The sequence below is a fragment of the Heteronotia binoei genome, chromosome 5 (genome assembly GCF_032191835.1).
Source record: "Heteronotia binoei isolate CCM8104 ecotype False Entrance Well chromosome 5, APGP_CSIRO_Hbin_v1, whole genome shotgun sequence".
In the NCBI taxonomy this organism is placed as follows: domain Eukaryota; kingdom Metazoa; phylum Chordata; class Lepidosauria; order Squamata; family Gekkonidae; genus Heteronotia; species Heteronotia binoei.
The window spans coordinates 42,599,826-42,622,600 of NC_083227.1; the positions used below are offsets into that span (position 1 = coordinate 42,599,826).

The window sequence follows — 22,775 nt, forward strand, 5'->3', positions numbered from 1 at the left end:
GATATTAAAATTTCCCTGTTGATCATTCACATTTGTTTTGTTGATAGGCATGTAGCAGAATACGAGTCCCCTGTGTTCCTCCTATGTAGCTTAAGGTTCATGGTGCTAATACTGATCACTGTATGATGTGGGTAAAAAGGCTGTTTCTGGAATCATACCTTTTCCCTATCACAATATCATGTGGATTTTTACTCAGTATTGCTACCTCTCCCCCCTTTGGCTGGCAGGAAATTTCCTGTGGTAGACACCATGACCCATAGTTTTTAAAAAAGACCCATATGAAATGCCCACAGGAAGGAAATGCTCAGAGCTGAATCAATCAGCAAGCCAAGTCAAGTCATGGGAAGTGGGCTGTGCTTGCTTGCGTTCATTGTCTTGTTTTGAATAAATTTTTTTCACAAGAGTGGGGCACTAAGACCAGACCTGTTCTATATTTGAGGCAGTCTGACTTTAGTTTGCAGTGCTTTTTTTGTGAGGCTGTGGTATATATCAGGATATCTCTTTCTCTTGGCATCTTTGGTATATTTGAGTACACGGAGTAGAGAACTTGCAGGCTGATTTCATGGTGTAAAACTGCTTGGCTTTGTTGATGTGTAAGCAGCGGGGGTATGTTCAGTTCCCTGCAGAATCGGTGTCCTACAGCCTGCTTCCTATCAGATGTTAGTTCTGTTCTGGGTACACATCGTTTTTCTTTGCCATTTGGGTCAGGTGTTTATTTGGCTATAGTTTTTGCACTGGTTCTTCCGCTTTCATTTCAGGAATCTTCAGGGTTACAGTCAATGATACTGTCAGATTGCAGTGGCCTCCCATTCTCAGCCATATGGCGAAAGGAGCCCAGAGAAGGCTGTTGCACCTCCTGTCCTTGAGAGCGTGGGGGAAGACGCAGCTGTAATGATACCTGTGTTAGTATTGCTTTGTCGCACTTTATGAATTTGAAAGGTAGATAAAGGGCTTGCCAATCACCGCTTGCTGTGCTGCCATGGTCCCCCAGCCTTCCTTAACTAAACAGAAGCTGCACTTTGTAAGAGGGCCTCTGGTGAGGCATATTCTTTCTCAAGAGCAAGCTCCAGGGACTTGGGGTGTGAGGGTGTACATGTGAGTGAGGAAGTGGTAAGGGAAAGCTGCTTTTTATCAATCGGGTATCAAGAGTAAAGGTTCAAGGCAGAGCTTTATGTGTGGAGTGCTTGCTAGTCTTGCGATTCCGTTGTCTTTGGAGAGGTTTCTCCCTGAATTTGCCACAGCAGATGGGTAGCTAAGAATGTGAGTGTGCAAAGAGAGGCAGGATTTCAAGTGGGCAGGTTTTGTGTCATGCTTGGCTTGTATCTTCCTACTGTAGCCGTTGAAGGTTGACTGCTGTTGCAGAGAAGACCTTCATTTCCTGAGTAAAGGTCCAAGGATGCCAGGAATTGTGTGCTTGCAGCAGTGGCTCCTCTTTCCTCTCCTCTTTTGAGTGTTCTCTTTTCTCCCCCCACCCCACCCCAATCCAAATGAGCATGTTTTCTTTCTGGTATCCTTGGCTTCATCACTTAAAGCTTTTCCTGTTTTTTCCTCCCTATAACAGGGACTCCCACAGCCTTTCACTAATTGCTCATTTTGTACCATACTTTGAATTGATTCTTTCTGCCACCTTGTGGTGGAAAGTTGCACAATCAGTGGCAGAGTAGCCAGGCCTTTCCCGGTGTACTCCTGTAAAGAAACAAGAAGGGCAGCAATAGCATATGTTGATTGACCTAGAGTTGTCACCCATCCAGGTCATAGATATTCTTGCAGCTCCTCACTGCATGAAGTATGTATGGCCTATCCCATCATTCTTGCCAAATGCTCCCAAGAGCTTCCATCCCTAGGAAACTGTATCTAGGCTCTTGTCTGTATTAAGTAACAGATAACCATTGGAGAAGTGGTGTATGGTTGTGTCCTGGAAGATGCTTTCATACGGAAGCCAGAAACCATGGACATAGTCCACTTCAGCTGCTCAGAATGAGCCGGGGCAAGAGAGAGAGAACATTGTGATGGTAATCAGGGGAGCCACTTCGTGGTGCAAGTCTGTGGGTAGCTTAAAATCTATTAAAATAGCTTTGCCAGCTTATCAGCAGCTTTTCTCCTCTTACCATCTCATGCTGAAGCCAAGCTGCTTATTCAAGGTATCCCTTATATAGGGAGCTGCCAGCTATTTGCCTTTTCTGCTTGTCATAGCAAGCTTCTTTTGCAGTCCTGCTTTCATGGGTTCCATACCTCATTTTTTTTCCCTACCCTAAGGTATCTCCATTCTTTGCTGTCCTATAAGGCGCAAGAGAAAACATTGAGACCTGACTAATTATTTGAAAAGAACTATTTCCTATACTGATTGGTTTTGCTCTTGGCCCTTTGTGCAGCCCAGAGTCTGTGGAAGCTAGCCCAGCTGTTGGTGAGAAGAATGTATACTCGAGTCACAGCTACGGGGCCTCCCAGAGGCACAGCTACCGAGGGCTGCCTTATGCAGTGAGTACCATCCCTGTTATCTGCAGCAAATTGGTGTTTTATCCATCTTCTCTCCTCTGCCATCTTGTGCATGCTTGAGCTGTAAATCTTTTTGGAGGACAGCCACAATGCCAAGTCACCCCTGCGTACTGAATTTCTGGTACTGGAGACATTTTGTGTGTTCGCAGAAAGTTTTTTGTAAAATGTGGTATGGGACATGAAGCTGAAAGGACACTTCCCTATGTCTCTGGTGCTGCTCAAGGGTTAGGATTCTGCAACCATTTTAATTTTCTAATTACAGGTTCTATTAAATGTGCAGGTTTTTTTTATTAAATGCAGGCTTGATGATTGCCCCATCAAGAGGATTCATAGCTTGGTTGGGAACTGTTCTCAGTGTTCCTTGATGTCACTTTTTCGTTCTAGTGAGGGGTCTTGAGTGGGTGTGACAGAGTTGTATCCTGAGCATTTTTATCAGTGACTAGAATGAAGAGGAAGAAATAATCCTTCTTTAACACAAAGATAGCACAAATCTGGGAGAGTCTGCTAATGCACAGACACAAAAAATGACCTTCACAGGCTGGAAAGCTGGGTTGAAACTAACAAAATTCATCAGACAAATGCAGAACACACATAGACAGAAAGAATGCAATGGACTGGTAGATAGGATGTGGGGTACCTAGTTTGACAGAACTACATGTGAAAAAGGTCCGTGTATCATATGTTCATCCTGTCCTTCTTTCAGTGTAGTCATGGTGGCATACTTGCCTTTCCCTTCCTCATTCTATCCTCACAAAAACCCTGTGAGGTATGAGAGTCTGACAAAGAGAGACCAGCCTGTGAGCGCTAGTGACTTGATGGCAGAGTGGGAATTTGAACCCAGTCTGACACTTTAACTATTATGCTCAGCTGTTGATCACAAGCTTATGTGTTTGTTTGTTTGTTTTCTATTTATATTTCACTCTTCCTCACAACTGTGGGGCTCAGTGCAGATTATGACATACATAAGCCATTTAAAATCTATTGCAATCTGTATGTACAATTCAAACAATTGACCAGATTACATGTAACTTCTTTGGGAGAGGGGGGAGGGGAAGAAGCAGAGAGGCAGTGTATAAATAAGAACTCTCTGATCTTACCTAGAAGCCTGGCCATACAGTTTCATTTTGGAGACCCTGCGGAATTGCCCTAAGTCTTGCAGGGCCTGTATCTCATTTAGAAGTGCATACCACAAAACTGGAGCCATCACCAAAAAGGCTCTAGTTCTAGTTAGAGGCCAGGTGGATGGTCCTTGGCTCTGGGATTGTCAGCGTGTTGTTACCTGAGGAGGGTAATACTCTTTGGGGAGTATGCCAGGAGTGGTGATCCAAAAGATATGTTGGTCTCAGACCATGAAAGGCTTTAAAGGTTGAAACCAACATGTTGAACATGATCCACAATTCAGTCTAGATCCAGTGCAGCTAACAGAGCACCAGCTGAATATGTGTCAATTTACACAGTTAGGGGCTTCAGTTAGGACCCTCGCTGCTGCATTCTGGACCAGTTGAGGTTTCCAGGTCAGTCTCAAGGGTAGCCCTACGAAGAATGAGTTACAGTAATCCAGTCTGGAGTTGACCATTTTGTGAATGCTAGGTCCAGGTGAGATAGGAAGAGAGCCAGCAGCCAAACCTGATGTAAGTAAAAGAACACCAACTTGGCCATAATGAGTTGGCCCTATGATCTGACTGCAAGAAAAAAAAGGCAAATGTGGTTTTTTTATAGATTGTATAGAAACAACATATCTAATTCAAGGAATTTTCATTTCTCATTAGTCACATCTTATTTGTAGCACTGTGTCTAGTTTCGTTGCTACACTTCAAAAAAGATGTAGAAAATTTCAGAAAGGGCAAGAAAAAAATGGGCATCTGGAAAGGTTGAAGGAAGTGGTTGTGTTTAGCTTGGAAGAGAGAAGGCTGAGGGGAAACATGGTTATGCTCTTCAAACCTTAAAGTTTGTCAAGTGGATGATGGAAAAGACTCATTCTCTTTTTCCTCAGAGGGTGAGACCATCTAATGGGCTCAAATTACAGGGTTAAATTTTGATTTCACTAGTAGATTTTGCTTACGTATGGATCGCACACAGGGCTGCTATAAATCTGACTGCTGATCTATCAAGGTCAATATTTTCTACTTTGACAGTTCTCTGGGGTCTCAGGTAGAGGTCTTTTCCATCCACCTTACTACATGATGCTTTTAACAGGAGAAGCTGGGAGTTTTATGAGTTGCCCAGTGAGCAATGGCTCCTCCCCTCAGGCTGCCCATTAGAAGAAGCTTTCTAATAGCAAGCGTAGTTTGACAGTTGGACCAGTTACCTAGGAGCATGGCGAGCTTTCCCATTACTGGATGTCTTCAGGCAGGTGCTGAACAGGGATCTGTCAGGAATGTTTTAGATCTGGATTTCATGCATTGAGCTGGGGGTTCAGCGAGTCCAGCTGTAGAACTTGGTAAATACCCAGTGCTTCAAAGTTAAAAATGAGTAAAGAATTGTTTTCTGTAAGCAAAACTTTGAATATGCCTGGTACTGTTGCACCCTCTGCTATGTTAGCACATGTAGCTTCCTTTTTGCCATGTGAGTAGTAGAAAAACCATAAATGTTGAAAGTAGCAAGCAAATAGTACTATAATGGACAGAAGCAGTCTCAGACAGTCACAGTAGGACTTAACAGTATACTGAATATCAAGATAAGCTTTCAAAAACACCAAGCTCTTCAGCAATGTAATGTCATACCAATCGTAGCATGTTATTTGTTTATTACTTTATTACTTTGCATTTCTATCCCACCCTTTCTGAAAATGGGCTCAGGGCAGGTCACATCAATAAAATGATTACATAATTTTAAAACAGCTAGCTAAAACAAACAAAAAAAGCCAGACAAATCAATTTACAGGTTAACATGTTCAGATGGTGGCCAATTCAAAAGCCTAATCCTGGCTGAACATATGAAAATACATGGCAGTAGTCAGGATCAATTTCTACTCCAAACAAAAGTCACGAATGGGCTGCATGTGGCAGGGATGTAAATTGTAAATAAAATTAGTCATACTTAATAAACATACTATGTGTGACTACAGAAAATGGAATAATTGTTTAATTCTGTACATTGTCTTACATAAAAATTTTCCATTTTGAGTCATCTTGTCATAAGCAGTTCAGTTGTTAAAAAAGAAAAAAAAGTTAGGAGGTTTATTTGGAACTCCCTAAAATTTCCAGTTTCTTCATTGATTAAAACAGGGGGGGGGGGGTCGGGGGGAGAGTCCTCGGGGCAGGGGGAGAAATGTACCCACTTCCCCAAACCTTCACATCTGTAGTGCTGAATAGTGTCTGAACTTGTGTGCAGTTATAAATATTTTGCAATATTTATAATATGCTGTGACCCTCTGGGATTGAGGACTCTCTCTGTCAGGGTTTGGAAGGAGAAAACAGCCACTCCACCCAGTCTTGTGGGGGAGTTCCAAGATTCAGTACAAATCCTAACTGTGCTAGCTTGAAATCAAGTTTCTGTATAGCAAGACAAATTTGTGCTTTTTATTGATGTTTGTAAGCTGTGGAAAGCCTTTTCCTCTCCCCCTTCTTCCCCCCCCAATCAAAAATAGCACTGATACAAATGTTTGTTTTCAGGATCATAATTATGGAGCCCCTCCTCCTCCGACCCCTCCTGCTTCTCCCCCTGTCCAGACCATCATCCCTCGTGCAGAACTGAATGGCCTACACTCGCATGATGAGGAGAATTCTGGGGATACAGAGAGCTCCTCTGAGGCAGAGTCTATCCCCAGTTGGTGTCATTGCAGTCTCTCCCAGGATGGCTTCCTCATCAAATGCGAGAAGTGCAGGTAAGGCCTCTTGATTCTTTCTCCAGGGCAGGGAGGAGTGGCAGAAGGAAGGGTTTTCTTGGTGGCTCAGGTGTAGCATTGTTTGCAGTTCTTTACCCTTTCATTGGCTCAGCTGTTATGAGATGTGGCAAAGTAACTTGCATCCCTACATCAAAACACTACATTTTGAAACTCAACCAGCCGCATTCTGAAAGTTCATAAAAACTGAATGCATTTATTTGTTTGGAAAATTAAATGTATTGTCTGGCTAGAGACCTGCTCAAAGCAGCTCATGGAATGAAATAGTGAGCCTTCAGGGGGTGGGGGGTGGGCGTGTTCCAGAGGTGAGGTGCCACCCCTGATAAAGCCCTTTTTCTAGTGGCCTCCTACCTCTCTGCAGATGGAGGGCACATTATTGAAATACCAGATAGTCTAAATGTTATTTGTTTTCACCAACCATATAGATAGTTAAACTGTTGAACATCTGATTCAAGCTTATTTGAATGTTAGCCTCCTTACAGTGATGAACAGAGATAACAAAGGAGAAATGGGACCTGTCAGATGTAAACTGACTATGGCCATCAAGAAGATGCAGCTGGATTTCTTTGGCTTTTTGAAGCCACTTCCAGCCAACCATCAGACGGTGTATTTAACTGACAATGCCTTCCTTCACTTTAAGGCTATCTCTAAATTTTTAAGGACTAGAAATGTACTGTTTATAAAACTGAAAGCTGGATCTCTTGGGAATCTGGATAGTACATTTGTTGCAAAATCCATGGTTTGTTGAACAAATGGCTTTGGATTATGGACACATACATTACACATTTAATACTTGAAGGTCCAGTCACTTGGTATGCCACTGAAAACCAAAAGCTATGATAGTCCAATTTTATTTTTTGGCCATTTAACCCTTAACAGTACAACTTTCAGGTATATTTCCTCTTCTTGCAGGGGCATCGGCAGGGGAAAAGTGATCAGACTTCGGCGCCGGAAGCAAGATAACGTGTCAGGTGCGTTCGGATCTGGCTATTGTCGATAGGCTTTTAAAACTGGAGAGAGCAGTTGTCCTGATGCATAGTTAAGTCTGATCTATGCCTCTAATAATTAATTTCCACAGTAGCACTGGCTACTGCCTTGTGTTCTCTCCCAGGCTCCTGTTGGATTTCAAAAAACACTTAGGGTATTCATATTGAGAGAGCAAGTGGGTGTTGCAAGAGCTAGTTGGATCTGCTAGGCATTTCTGGTAGAGGAGTGCATCATCCATTTGCTTTTAGGGCAGAGCTTATTCTAACCGAAGAGGAAGGTGCCAACATAACCTTTCTCACCACAGGTGGAGACAGCAGTGCAACTGAGAGCTGGGACGAGGAGCTGTCTCCATCCACAGTGCTGTACACGGCTACACAGCACACTCCCACGAGCATCACTCTGACAGTCAATCGGGTCTGCAGAACCAAACCCAAGAAGAGGAAAAGGAATACGGAGAGAGCACGTACTGTGCCAAAGGCCAAAAAAATCAAGGTGTGTGAATGAAAATAACTGTGAGTGGTTATTGAAAGCAACGTCACCCCAGAGTCGATTGACGAGCAGGCATTATTGAGAAGCCCAGAGCCGATTGACGAGCAGGCATTATTGAGAACAGGCTTTCCATTTCTTTCCTGCCTGCTAACATCTATATAGTCTCATCCTAAGAAAAGATCCACTGGGATAGGTGAATGGCTCCCTTGTTTGTTGAGTGGTAACATTGCTACAGACAAATATACTAGGGCAGCCATAGAGGTTTCCTCTCATGCCTGATGTAGTGTTTGCTCACTGCAAAATGGCAGTGCTCTGTCTCTAGACCAGGGGTGTCAAACTCATTTGTTATGAGGGCCAGATCTGACATAAATGAGACTTTGTTGGGCCAGGCCATGTGTGTCATAAAATGTAATGCCAGGTAGCAGAGATGTCAACTTTATAAAGGACACTGACATACACAAAGATTTTTTTAAAGCTTAAAACATTCTGAAAACATTAGTACTCATTGGTCTTAAAGGTGCTTTCTTTGTATCTCCCCCATGTGATCCTGGGAACTAGGCAAAAGGAAGTTCTGGTTCTTTCCTTCCTTCCCCAGGGGACAAGGAGGGAAAGGAGCCTCAGCCAACAGAAGGAAGAGAGGCTTAGCTCAGTAGCTCTGCTGTGTGATTGAGAGAGCCTGGCAAGGAAAGCTCTCCCTCCCCCTTTCCTCCCCAACCAGTGGAGAAAATAGCTATAGCTTCTGTATGATTGAGCAAGCTGGCGAAGCAAGCTGTGATGCAAAAGGAAGCAAGAGAGAGGGAGAAGGAAGTAAGATGACAGCCAGTTGCTTGGGGCCTGACAGGAGCCCACTAGGGCCTGATTTGGCACCCAGGCTGCATGTTTGACACCCCTGCTCTAGACCATCTAGAGCTTTTAGCATGGTGTGTGTGTGTGCAGTCTGAATTTTCAGCTGTCAGTTTGAATATGTACATTTTACTTAGTTATAAGCAATGTTCTACTCGGTTAATTGGTAAAAGGTCAATCACCTTTGGCTTCTAGGATCCTGGCTAATCAGAGCAAAGGCATTGAGATATAGGTTGAGAATTTGACAGTTTAGAAATGGATAACAGTTCTAAAAAAATTGGGTTGTTTCATATTGACAACGTCTCTAGCCTTTTCCCCCATTCCCCACACTAACCCATATGGTTCCAGTACAATAAAATGTTGGGCTTCAGATCCGAAAGATGGTGAGTCAGACTGTAGCCTGGGCAATATTGAAAAATCTATTGTGTATATATATTTCTGAGGTTGCTTAGACTTTTTGCTGTGAAATGAATGGGGTTTTCTTTTAGTTAGAAGGGATCGCAGTTTGTAGGAAGAGGTTCTCAAACCTGGAAAGGGCTCTTGATGCTCAGAACTTTGGGTAAGGGGCTCGTTTAACTTTTATGTACAAGTGTATTGGGATGAAATATCTGCATGATGCTGTATGTTCACTGTATGTGGCCTCCTTGAGGAAGCTTGCCAGCACTCCTTGCCTGATTGATCTCCTCCCCCAGGAGGAACAGTATTTGGCTGAGCTTCAGTGCAAGTGAAATGGAGAGAAATCGATGCTTGGCAACTAAAGACAGTATAGAAGCAGCAGCCTTTGGGGAGTCTGCTATTGAGACTGCGTTCAGATAAATTCCAGTCCCTACCTTATGTATTCTCAGTTTCTTGAGCACTTCCTGTTGCTGCAGTCTTTGTTTGAAGACTCTACTATATAGGGCATGAATACTGATGGCCATTTGTCTTGTTTTGCTGACAGGCTTTTAGAGAAGGTTCACGGAAGTCTTTGCGGATGAAGGTGAGTGGAGCTATCTATGTAGCTCTGGGCACCTCTGCAATTTCAATCCAGATGTGCTTGCTTTGAGGGTAATTGATCTACTTAGTTTAGTCACTGAAAAAGCACTCGGTACGCAGTATATCTAGATAGCTTTCCATAGGTCACTACTGGTTTCAATACCAAGCCTTGCTTGCTGGGTGAACTGTATGGTGATTTCCTGGATGGGACAGGGCATGTGATACCTCAGCATGACACATGGTTATTCTTTAGCCTGGTCTAAGCTGTACCATTACTGGTAAGAGAAGGGGAACTATTAAAATCACTAGTAGATGAAAGTACACTGAGTCTTCTGTGTTATGTGGAGGGAGTGATCTCAGAAGAAGAAAAAGAAGAAGAGATTGGATTTATACCCCACTCTTCTCCGAGCCCCATGGTGCAGAGTGTTAATGCTGCAGTACTGCTGTCCTAAGCTCTGCTCACGACCTGAGTTCGATCCCTGGTGGAAACTGGGTTTTCAGGTAGCTGGTTCGAGGTTGACTCAGCCTTCCATCCTTCCAAGGTCGGTAAAATGAGTACCCAGCTTGCTAGGGGGAAGTGTAGATGACTGGGGAAGGCAGTGGCAATCCACCCCGTAAAAAGTCTGCCGTGAAAGCGTTGTGAAAGCAATGTCACCCCAGAGTCGGAAACGACTGGTGCTTGCACAGGGGACCTTTCCTTTTTTCCTTCTCTAAAAGTCTCAGGGCAATTTACAATCTTCTTTCCCTTCCTCTCCCCACAACAGACACCCTGTGAGGTAGGTGGTGGCTGAGAGAGCTCTCAGAGAACTGCTCTTGAGAGAACAGCTCTGCTGAGAACTTGTGGCTTACCCAAGGTCACACCAGCAGCTGCATGTGGAGGAATTGGGAATCAAACCCAATTCTCCCAGATTAGAGTTCATACACTTAACCACTACAGTAAACTGGCTCTCTATGCCATGTTAGTTATCATTTATTTGAGATTTGTTAAGCAAATGCCAGCGTATGAGAGGCTCAAAAATGCCATCAAACAAGTAGCTGAGGCTCAGGATTCTTTTCAAATAGATGACAGCTTTGTCATCTTCCTAGTTCTTGGCTGGCTTATCTTCAGCAGAAGGCTCAGGGTCCCTGTCAGAACACAAAGCCACTTAGTTGGCACTTTGCTTTTGCTTTGGTACAGAACTCTCCTTCTGAAGCCCACGCCCTGGATGAGAACACAGCAGAAGGCTGGGAGAACCGCATACGGCTCTGGACAGATCAGTATGAAGAAGCCTTCACTAACCAGTACAGTGCTGATGTGCAGAACCTTCTAGAACGCCATCTCAGTGCCAACAAAGAATTTGTGGGCAAGGCTGCTGTGCTGGATACCATCAATAAGACTGAACTCGCCTGTAACAACACTGTCATTGGCTCTCAGATGCAGGTAAACAAACAAGCCCATGAGTGGTGGTAATCTAGCCAGTGGTGTGATAGGGTGGGAGTATTGATGAAACCCAGGTTTGAAAGATGCTCTTTTGCTCCTAGATGCAAGCAAGCTTATACATAGGGGAGAGCAGATAAGGTGAAGCTCAGGGAGGTATGAAAACTACAGTCCTTCGCTCCCCGTCCTCCTTTCTGGCTCATTAGATAAGATACTTTTCAGGTATAAAATCTTCCTGGTACAGCCAACAGTACTGTCTTGGGCCATGTATGCCTACCACTTTGGTTCACGCATTCTGGTGGACATAAATATGGTCGGATCTCAGATCTTACTTGTGTTTGGCTGCTTTAAGAAATGCAGCCCTGCACATGCAGCTAATGAATGTGGAGTGGGTTCTTACTTCTTACACACTTTCCTGGCTTTCCCCTTGCAGCTGCAGCTGGGGAGAGTGACACGAGTTCAGAAGCACCGGAAGATTCTGAGAGCAGCCAGAGATCTTGCCACAGACACCCTGATAATTGAGTATCGTGGGAAAGTGATGCTGCGACAGCAGTTTGAGGTCAATGGACATTTCTTCAAAAAGTAAGAACACCAAACATTCAGCAGGACAGAGACACTTTGTGGGTCTGTTGTGGACAGGAGGGTTTCCACAGCTGTTGATTTCAAAAACAGAAAAGCAATTCACATCCCTGAAAGGGTGCACATTTCTGGACCATGTGGTATGGGAGCCTGACAAATGAAATGTAGTTTAGGTAGAGCTGTTTCATGGAAGCAGTGTTATGTTGGTTATTCCTTGCATGAGGATTTCAGGTGCTTTTCTTGCTTTCTCAGGCCGTATCCCTTTGTGCTGTTTTACTCCAAGTTTAATAGTGTTGAGATGTGTGTGGATGCTCGCACTTTTGGTAATGATGCCAGATTCATCAGGCGCTCCTGTACACCAAATGCAGAGGTAAATGGATGACATTTGGGCATGTGTAGAAGTTTGACATTGCTTACGGAGCATATCTTGGAAAGTAATCTTTTCCCAAATAAATTGAAAGTACTGCAAATCCAAGATCCAGTTCATTTTATAGTACTGGATGCTGTAGGAGAATTTTAAATTCTCACAATTGCTGTAGTTTGTCCGTGACTTCTAAAAGGCAAGCATTAGAACCTTATCTTCCTTAGACAGAACTTCAATCCATGTACTCCACCATTATGGTCCTTAAGATGCGCCACACATTCTCCAGTAGTTCTGTTAATGGCTAAAGTCCAGATTCTGTGACATATTAAATTATCCTATTTACCTGAACATCAGACTAGATGTGCCTTCAAGATGGGCGGCGGGGGGGGGGGGGGCGGTTCTTAAATTCACATATTAAGTGGGCTTGTTTTACATTAGAGTTAACATTCTTTTGGTTGAATACAATCTTCATCCTTGATCATATCTATCTGAAGGGTTTAGGCTGTAGAGAGTCTAAAAAGCTGCCTCTGCTCTTTCTTGAAAGATGCTCTCTGCTGCAATGTGACATCTGGTTTTGGTGTGCTATCAGTTCTGTTTGTGTTAAAGGTCCGTCACGTGATTGCTGATGGGATGATTCACCTATGTATATATGCGGTTACATCCATTGCCAAGGATGCAGAGGTCACAATTGCCTTCGACTACGAGTACAACATCTGGTGAGTTCTCTTGGTGCCAATTCCTTATCTGGGATATGCCACTAGCTGTAGTAACTACTGCAGTATCCACAGGCAGCAGATACCAATGCTGGGAGGCAGCAGCAGTGAGGAAAGCCTCAGCCTCGGTTCCCTGTTTGCCTCACAGGGCAACTGGTTCGCCATTGTGTGAAACAGGATGCTGGACTAGAAGGACCACTGGTCTGATCCAGCAGGGCTCTTAAGATGTCCCCCCCTCCATGTCTTGTCTCTGTAGTTTGCACAAGGTACAAATGCATCTGATGCTTCTGAGAAATGAAGAACGATACTAATACCATGTCTCTTTTTGTGTGTGGGGGGGAGCAGCAACTATAAAGTGGATTGTGCCTGTCACAAGGGAAACCGGAATTGCCCTGTACAAAAACGAAGCTCAAACGCTATAGACCAGCTACCTCCACCTATTCTAGACACTCTTATTGGAGCAGAGACTAGGCGACGGAAAGCCCGTCGGAAGGAGCTGGAACAGCGTGGTGCTGTGTCAGATGAGAACAGTAATCCACCAGCAGAGGATGTCCCCGAGGGACTTGCCGCAGCCAGTGATAATGAGGTAAGTCCATGGGATCCTAAAGTGCTCGTTGTTTGGTCACTAATTCCAGAGGAATTTGCTGCTTCTTGGAAGGGAGTAATTCTCTAGGCAAAGGAGAGTAGCTGCAGCTCTAGTGAATGCTGAAATTTCCCAATAATTATCTCCTGCATCTTTTTTGTCTGCTGTTTTGCCTTTCAGGTTGCAGACAAAGAAGAGAAGCAAGAAGAGGAGAAAGAAGCAGTGGTGGATGAGCAGGGAGGCCTCATGCAGAGCAGGCGGGCAAGTACCTTTGCTTGTGCTAGAATATTGTTTCTCCTGTTAAACAGAAGCTTCTCATACCTTACCTTCATTTAGTATTCCTGAGTTAATTTGTCTGATCTTCCACCCAGCTGCCATCACTTTTCTGCTGCTGCTCCTACTGGTAGCAGTTGGTTTCACTGTTCTAGAAAACGCTTCTCCATTCTGAGAACCATATCAGCTTGTCTGCCATTGGCTCCTGAATGTATGCATTTTGCACATGGTTCGTGGATATATTACAGAGTACATGCTCAGTTAATACAGGGAACTGGACTGATCCAATCTGTCCGGTCTTACTAGTGCTCTGTGTGAACTGGCACTGTGCCATAGGAAGGCAACCAACACTCATTTGTGGATATTAATTATCAAGGCGGATCAGTAGTAATGGGCAAGCCACTTTAGCCCATTCTGTAAGCCACCACTTCTGATATCTTCATTCAGGAGCTTTGATTAGATTCTGCACAGCCTCTGCGTGCCTGGAACACTGGTTTAAGAGGGAAGGGCCCTTGCATGTCAGTTGAGTGGCACTGCATGGGCACAGCCATGCCATGAGTACTTGTGGCACCTACAAGGCTTTGGAGGAGAGTTTGGCTCCCAGGAGAGTTGGTGGCTGCAGGAGAAGCAGCATGTGGTGCAAAAGTATAGGTGACAGTGGGAAGGAAGAGGCAGACGCTTGGCTCAGGCTTGATTGGGCGGACTGTTGAAGAACCAAGTTCTGTGGAGCAGTCCACCAAAAACAACTGTCCAGCCTGTTAGAGGTGAAGTAAAAGTGGAATTTTTTTTTTCATCTTAAACATAAGAACAAGCTGAGTAGGAAAGGAGAAGGCAGCTTGTAAAGACCAATGGAATTGAAATGTATTGATCCAACAGGACATGTTTATTTCCATAGCGCTTAATCATCAGAGTTATAGCAAGTAAAAAGCCTCAGTTGCCTGGCCTATATGCCCGTGCTAGGAGGGGAAAGATGGTGAGGAAGCTTCCATAGCAACAAAACAAGCATCGTTTGGTGGGCTGTTATTCTGCCCCATGTAAGAACTCTGTCCTCTTGTGCTGAGAAAGAGTTTGGTGAGCAGATTCCTTTTCTGGAGAGCCTATCACTTAATTTTGTTCTAGAAAGTTCCTTTTGCAGGAACTCTTCCTAATCTCTCACCATTGTCCTCATCCTTTTATCAGACACAAAATCTCTCCACCCCATTGATGTTTCTGTCACCTTTGAAACTGTATTTTACCCTGCTGTTCTCTTGACACTTATTCTTGCTAGAACATGCAACAGATTCTTCCCTCTGGGTCTTCTGTGAGCTGGGAAACCAGGCGCTTTAGATCTCTTAGGTGCTTCATGTCATAACCTAAAAAAATAGTTTCATTTTTCTTTATTTATTTTATCAAATTTATATTCTGCCTTCCCCTAACGGGCTCAGGGCTGCTGTTTAGACAGAATATTTATTATGGCAACAAAAGCTAAATCATAATATGAGGAGGGAAGATACTATCGAGGATGATTTGGAAGAAGAAAAGGAGGGGAAAAGACAGATCCTTGATTTTGCTGTGGGGGAGAAAAAAACAACTATTATGCACTGTAGTAGTTAATGTCTAGTTATATTTTTCATGTGGCCATGCTGTCTCATTCAGAATTGGTCTCTATATTGGACAGAGTTGTTTCCACAGTAGCTCAGTGTGTGCTAATTCAGCCAATCTTAATTTTATGAGTTCAGGAACTAACAGCCCCTCATTCTGACAAATCACTTGACAGATAGGGCTCTAGGGAATGGGACTCTGGAATCTAAGATGCCCACTGCTGTCCTGCTTTCTCTTTCCCCCCTCCCCCCCCCCCCCATTGTGTTTTCTGTCCTTCCATGGCTGTTCTGCTGATGGTGATTTCTATTTATATGAACCAGTCCCGAGAAGACAGGAAAGTAGAAGCCATCATGCATGTATTTGAAAACCTGGAGAAACGAAAACGGAGGAGAGATCTGCCATCAGACCGAAGCAGCACGGATGCAGAGGTGGTGGTGACCGCTGAGACGCCAGAACCGGAGGAAGCCAAATCTGAGCCAAATGAAACCGAAGAGAGCAGTTTGGCTTTAAGCACTTCTGTCCCGAATACCCCTCCCTGTGTCAGCACTGGAGTGAATACGCGGAGGTCTTCACAGGCTGGGGTAAGAGGGAACACTAGAACCGCAGAGGTTCAGCCCTCGACTTTTGTGGAGTGGCATGGAATTGCTTCAGGGGGTGGAAGATCTGTTGGTCGCTTCTTTGTTTCAAGCGTCAGTATTCCTGTTAGCCTTGGTAGCCAGACGTGCAGCGTCCAGTTCAGAAAGGCTATGCTTCTAGCTGCCAGGTGCCGGAGGTGATCACCATCTCAATGCTTATGTGAACATTCCTGTGGCATCTGACATTCCTAGAGAGGCATAATGTCAAGATGGGTTTGACCAAGCAGAGCGGTTCTTAATTCTGGTAATTCTGCCCAGAGTTGTGAGCCGCTAACTTGGTGCTGCAGTAATCAGGGGATATACTTAGTGTCACCATACCTGTGCTTGACTTGAAAGTCAGCTTGTTTTGGCTGGCTAGCTGGGAGAGAAGGGGAAGATGGTTTGTGTTATGGTATTGAACGACAGCCAGCAAAGGCCAGGAATCAACACAGTTGTTCAGACTGGCAGTGCTTTTTTTTTGTGTGCCCTTGGATACCTCTTTCCTCTGACTCAGAATATACATTGGTCTCTGCCTGGAAGAACTTCAAAAGCAGGGAAGGAAGCAGTGTACTAGAGGACATGTTACATCAAGCTACAAGTAGAGGGTGCTTATGCCAGGGTCAGGCTAGAATCATGGTCCCTCCTGAAATTGAGCCTGCCTGTATAGCTGGATTTCATCTGCTTTCTCTGTCAGCTGGAGGGTGAAAGTGTGAATGGACAGGAGCAGCTACTTAACAGATACAAACCTTACATTAGAGCGGGGTTTCTGTTGCAGGAGGCTGCTGCAGATAAGCCGATCTCTAAACCAACACCATCAAAACCAACAAGGCCGCGTCCCAAAAGTCGGTTTTCTCGGTACCGGAGCAGTTCAGCGCAGCGACTGAGAAGGCAAAAGCAAGCCAGTGCCCAGCAGTCCGAGCTCACACAAGCTGCTCCAGAGGAAGGGAGCAGTGTGAGCACAGTAACAGCAGCAGAAATCAGCAGCGCAGAGGGCCCAGGGGAAGGGAAACAGCTGGCTGGTTCTGACCCAGCTGTGGCTGCTGTTTCAGGATCCCAGACCAACCGGGCCACGGTCAAGTACCCCAAAACAAAAAAGGTAAGTACGTTATGATGGAAGGGTGTGCCTTGGTCCCTTGGGGCAACCCGTTTTCTGTCAACATGGGGGGGGGATCAAATTTAATTTAATGGAAGGCTAATAGACTCAAGAAATTAACAATAGATGTGAGAACATGCCCCCTCTTTAGTATCCTTGTATTTTAGCAGAATCTTGCATACTAAGCTGCATCTTCTTCTGCTCCAGTATCTAGTTACAGAGTGGCTGAATGACAAAGCAGAGAAGCAGGAATGCCCCATCGAATGTCCTTTACGCATCACCACTGACCCAACCGTGCTGGCCACCACCCTCAATATGTTGCCAGGCCTTGTCCATTCCCCGCTCATTTGTACCATGCCTAAACACTACATCCGCTTTGGCTCTCCCTTCATCCCAGAAAGGCGACGGCGGCCTGTTCAGATAGATGGGAACTATAGTTCCTGTAAAAAGGTATGTCTGCTTCTTGCTGTGCTCTTCTCTTGATAGTATCATGATGTTTATCAGGGCCAGTCACTTCAATAGTGCTATGCACTCGAGTGCAAGCAAAATAGTTAAAAATAAACTAAACTAACATGCTCAGAATAAATTGTTCAGAACAAGTTGTTCAAAACTCATATCACTTGCTTATGGTGAACAATTTGTACCTCCTGTTTTTCCTGGCATACCTTTAATCAAGCAACAATCTTATTCTGCTTTTTAAAAAATCTTCAAGCTAGATATTGTGGCGTCTTCATATGTTGCTTATCACTCCTACATATTAATAGGCTATGTACTGACTTCATTTTAGTCTTACAGACCTGAACTGTGGTGGTGGTTAGATGCCACTACTGAAGTGTAAGTTTGAAATCTGTGTGTGTGGGCGGCAGGGGGGGGAGGTGTTTAAAAGAAATCTAGGTGAATTGTTAATACGGCCAGACTGCAATATTAAATGAAGTGTCTAGGGCAGGGGTGGCCAAACAGAAGCACATGTGGCTCTTTCGCACATATTGTGTGGCTCTTGAATTCCCACCACCCTGTCAGCCAGCTTGGAGAAGTCATTTGTCTCTTTAAATCATTTCTCCCAGCCAGCAGCTTGAAGAATACTTTTAAAGTTAAAGTTGCTTTCTTTCTACCTCTTTCTCCATCTGTCTCCCTCCCTCCCTCCAACATGTTCATGTCTTGCTTCTCTCAAAACAGCTGATGTTCATTCTATGTGGTTTTACATTAAGCAAGTTTGTCCACCCCTGGTTCATTGCTCAATGGTAGAGCATCTGTTTGGCATGCAGATGCTCAGGTTCAGTCCTTGCCATTTCCAGCAAAACAAGGATCAGATGGTTGGTGATATGAAAGACCACTACCTGAGACCTTGAGAGTTGCTGCCGATTGGAGTAAACAAGTACTGACTTTGATGGACTAATTCAGTATAAGGCAGTTTTATGACCACTTTTAGACAACTATCTGGGATCCTGGAGAGTTGCAGCAGGTCACAGTAGACAATACTGACCTTAATAGACTGATGGATTCAGTAGAGAGCCAGTTTGATGTAGTAGTTAAGTGCGTGAACTCTTATCTGGGAGAACTAGGTTTGATTCCCCACTCCTCCACTTGCACCTGCTGAGATGGCCTTGGGTCAGCCACAAATCCTCTCAAAGCTGTTCCGCTCAAGAGCAATCCTGGGAGGGCTCTCTCAGCCCCACCTACCTCACAGAGTGTCTGTTTGAAGAGGGGAAGGGAAAGTGTTAGATACATTTTTAATTTTTTGGGGAGTATATTATACAAATGAGCCAAAACTTTGTGTAAAACAACAAATTTAGCTTCACTGGAGAACTATTTTACAGAGTAATAACTAATATACTGCATGGTACAGCATATAACAGAAGAAGTGCAGTTGGTTCACAACTGAAACAGAATGCTGAGAGATACAAATTAGCATCCTCAAACTAACCAATAAACAAACAGTACTTCACCTTCACTATACCTGATGTGTTGTCAACTTGTAAATCCTAACAGAAAGGAGATTGTAAGCTGCTCTGAGACTCCTTTGCGTAATGAAGGGCAGGGTATAAATCCAATCTCCTCCTTTTCTTCTTCTTTCTCCTCTTCTATCTCTTCCTCTTCTTCCTCCTCCTGATCCTCGTCTCCTTTTCTTTTTCTTCAGTATAAGGCAGCTTCATGTGTGTTTGTGTCTTTGTGTTCAGATCTTGCCTTGAATCCTGACTTAAGTTTTCCACTTATGGAAGACATTTCCACATGTGTGTATGGGGAGCACACAATTTTTAGCAGTTTATTTCCCACATTGTAGACCTCTGCTTTACACACACGCACCCTCTTCTCACAAGTAGCTATTTCATGGAATGATTTGCATAGCCTAATGATTAGATTTGAGAATGTAGAACTTCTGATCTCCTTTCAGAAGAGAAGCTTGGATTCTAGCTGTAACCCAGGCTTCTTGTTAAAGCATGTGAAGGCATTTTATTCTTTGCTATTTTGTCAGCTAGTGGTGGTGGTGTGTGACTCTAAATGTATTTAAATGTGTTCTTCAGAGTATCTGGTTCTCTAGTGAGACTGTCTAAAATATCATTTGTTTCATGTTTTACTAAGAGCTTCATTCACTGGGTCGATTGTTGGGTGTTCAGAGGGCTCAGAGTTGCAAACCATTGTCTGCGAGCTCAGGAGTGCCCTATCTACTGTGCATTTTCCCAGACTTCCCAAGTCACTTGGCTGTTAAAGGAAACCCTGGTGACAATATAATCCCTCTGGCAGATCAGAGGAGTGAGTGCGTGTGTCCTGGTCTGTCCTGTTCATGCAAGACAGCAAAGTGGTTCTCATGATATAAGGTGACAGCTTTGTAACATAATTAATATTTGGGTGTCTCATTCACAATTTGGCAAGGACTTGAAGTAGCAGAGGTAGGTGGAGGAAGAAGGAGAACTGGCAGTAAGGCGACAGAGCACTTGCTGGACAAGAAGCTATACAGAACATTATATACTGGATTTGGACCACAGGACTTTCTGTCCAAAACCAGCTCTGATTTGATCCTTCACCAGGTCCTGCTTGATGCATTTACAAATCTTCCAGAATGTGAGGCCAAAAAACTTGTGTCCTAAAAATGGAAGATGGTCAATGTTGAAAATTTTGTGTCAGGTTGTACATGTACGGTGAATTTGAGAGTGCAGGGGATCTGATGTATCTCTGGACATACTTAAGTCTTCACACTGCGATTTCATATGGTTTGTTGACTGTGTTTTATTCTGTGCTGCTGACAGAAACGAGCTCCAGCTATTTGCTTTTAAATGGTTAAGCAACTTTCTGGCATATCTGTCTCTGACTCAGCAGGTGGAACTGTAATTAGTACACTCCCTTGGCTAACTTGGACCTAAATTAGGCTCATTTCCCGGTGTGAACTCTTGGCCAGCTAACCTCCATTGGTTTTGTGGAAAAGTGATCAAGACTGCATGTTTGCTTTGCTATGTGTCCCATTAGAGCCGGTCAAGGCAGCTTTTTGGCCCAGTTTTACAGGGTGCATGTGAAGTACAACTAGCTGAGCCCAAAGCGAGGGGTTATGGTCATTTTGGCAGTTCCACCAACAAAGATACTGGTGTCCTGATACAGAATCATCTGTGTATGATATGAACTTCAAAACCCATTTAAAGAAGTTTCTAGTTCTCTTCTTTCAGTGGCTCAGTGTTTGTGAGGAGTAGAGCCATTACACACACACTCTTGCAGTGGTTACTTCTCCTAGTCTCATAATTGCTTGTTAGACTCTCTTAAAGATCTGCTCACAGTAGCCAGTTTCTTTTCCTTTTGCTGTCAAGCTATAACTTGCCTAAAAATGTCCACATTGTGCTATCAAAATATGAGTTCAACCCTAAAGCAGGCAAATCAAGTATCCTCATGCATAGTAATAGTATTGGCTTAAAAGTCTGGTTTTGGTGGATGCAGAATTTGATTTGAGTGAAGGCCATAAACAGCAGTGCTCGTAAACTGAATGGAGACAACACCATACTGACCCCTTGCCCAGCCCTGAGTGGGTATTGTTGGATACAGGTGGGAACTGCTGACAGTGATCTGTTGCGAGTCCATGGAAAACACTGGAAGAGAGCTTGTGCATTGAGCAAGTTTTGTTGTTACAGCGCTGGATGAAGCAAGCTCTGGAAGAAGGAATGACTCAGACCTCAGCCCCTTCCCAGGAGAACAGAGCCCAGTGTCTATACCAAAGTAATGAGAGCAGCAGCACTTCTGGCATCTGCAAAGAGAACGCAGGTTGGTTGAGCAGCCTCCACACCTCACTGATGCTTTGGTCTGGGGTGTTTCTATTTCACACTGTCCTGAAGAGCGTGTTTTTAAAAAGTACAATGTAATCTATAGTTAATACCCCGTCTGTTTAACTTTGGCCCACCTGCATATGCCAATTCAGACAACAGAAACTGTATTGGTGAGCAACAATAGCAAATACTGCAAAGAGGTTTGCACTTGAAGCCGTTTCCTCTTTGCTGTGGGTGAGAGCTTAGAAACGCCATCACTTCCCTTTCATACTCCTGTCCTTCATTGGCTTGGCCCTGTAGCAGCTCTGCATATTTCAGCTCTATTCTTAGTGTGCTGTGGAAAAAGTCGAGGGAAAGGAGGAGCAAAAGTGTACAGGCTGCATGAGTGGAATTCCTTTTGCTGAGTGGCTGCTCATTCTGACATCTCCTTTAGTGTGTGGGGGGGGGGATTAGCAAAGCTTGATGTAAATGCTTTAAGGGAAGGAGTCCTCTGTACCTCCAACTTCTGTCCTCTTTGAAGCTCCTTAACTTCCACACCTCCATTTCCTCACCCCATGTGCTGTAGGAGAAACCAGTGCCCTTTTGCTTGGGGAGTGTTCTCATATCTTTTAACAGTTGCCAAGGAGACAATTGGTTAAAGAGTAGGCCACTGGTTACAAAGCAGCCACTCCGCAGTGCACATCTGTGAGCAAAGCAAAAGGCTGAGTTTTAAAAATAGTAACTTTGCATCTGTCTTTGCAGAGGAAGAGGGTGGCGATCTATCCAAGTCAGGGATCAGTTTTCCAAGGACGACAGACGAGGCCCTAGGCAGTGTACAGATTACTGTTTGTTGCACAAAGGTTAGAGGCACCAAAAGTGGACAAAGCACTAGCTCTGAACAAGCTTACTATTCTGAGTGAGCAAAAAACTTAGAAGAGGCTCTCCATGGTTCTTCTTTAGAGACTTCTGTCAATTTGGGGCTGATGGCTTTGAGTCAAAAGTAGAGAATTGCCTTTCTAAAGACCACACACATGCACCTGATTTCTAAGGATGTTCTTCTAAGGATGTCTCATGAAATCTATTGTAGGAATGGATGAAGATGTGGGAAATAACTCATCCCTTGGTTGGGTGGTGGGAATCCCATGTCCTGAGAAGCAGGGGAACGAGGTGACTTTGCACAAGGGTGTTTTCAGGGAAAAGTCAGCATTTCAGGTGGATTATAGATGAAATGGGCAGTGATAGGATTAGAAATGTGGTTTGAGTGCTCTCCATTCAGAATATCTTAAGACTTCCACTGGTTGTGAGTTTGAATTGTGAGCAAGAAGGATGAGAGTATATTCAGTGGGTATACTGGAGCAGTGCAAGCTCAGTTGGAATAATGGGTTCTTTTTTTTAAAGAAAACAGATGATGACTATAATTAGCATACAGGCCAACTGAAGTGCCCTTTAAATGTTCTTCTAGTTATATGGGAGTTGCTTATTAATGAGCTACTCCAACACAGCTGGTGGACCTAACCATGTGATCACATGATCTTAGCATCTAAAGAACCCCAGGGGGCATAGTGTATCTGTGCATAGAAGTGTTACAACATTTGTGTGAACAAGTAGAATTCTGAGAAGGGTTGGTTTTGTGTAAGGCACTACTTTGTGTCTGTGAAGGATAGAGCCTTCCAGTGGAGGGAAGCTGCGTTGGTCCTTTTG

General features: G+C 44.2%; 1 protein-coding gene across 1 annotated transcript in view; it reads left to right on the forward strand.

Annotated features, from left to right (window-relative positions):
* SETD5 (SET domain containing 5) overlaps positions 1 to 22,775 on the forward strand; it is a 63,014-nt gene that overhangs the window by 26,220 nt on the left and 14,019 nt on the right. The window contains exons 3-17 of the mRNA XM_060239328.1: positions 2,373 to 2,478; positions 6,111 to 6,322; positions 7,253 to 7,311; positions 7,632 to 7,819; positions 9,600 to 9,638; positions 10,812 to 11,054; positions 11,485 to 11,633; positions 11,883 to 12,000; positions 12,601 to 12,710; positions 13,053 to 13,293; positions 13,471 to 13,551; positions 15,465 to 15,725; positions 16,534 to 16,854; positions 17,059 to 17,301; positions 20,964 to 21,093. Coding sequence (XP_060095311.1) covers positions 2,373 to 2,478; positions 6,111 to 6,322; positions 7,253 to 7,311; positions 7,632 to 7,819; positions 9,600 to 9,638; positions 10,812 to 11,054; positions 11,485 to 11,633; positions 11,883 to 12,000; positions 12,601 to 12,710; positions 13,053 to 13,293; positions 13,471 to 13,551; positions 15,465 to 15,725; positions 16,534 to 16,854; positions 17,059 to 17,301; positions 20,964 to 21,093 — 2,501 coding nt within the window. The remainder of the gene's footprint in view (positions 1 to 2,372; positions 2,479 to 6,110; positions 6,323 to 7,252; positions 7,312 to 7,631; positions 7,820 to 9,599; positions 9,639 to 10,811; positions 11,055 to 11,484; positions 11,634 to 11,882; positions 12,001 to 12,600; positions 12,711 to 13,052; positions 13,294 to 13,470; positions 13,552 to 15,464; positions 15,726 to 16,533; positions 16,855 to 17,058; positions 17,302 to 20,963; positions 21,094 to 22,775) is intronic.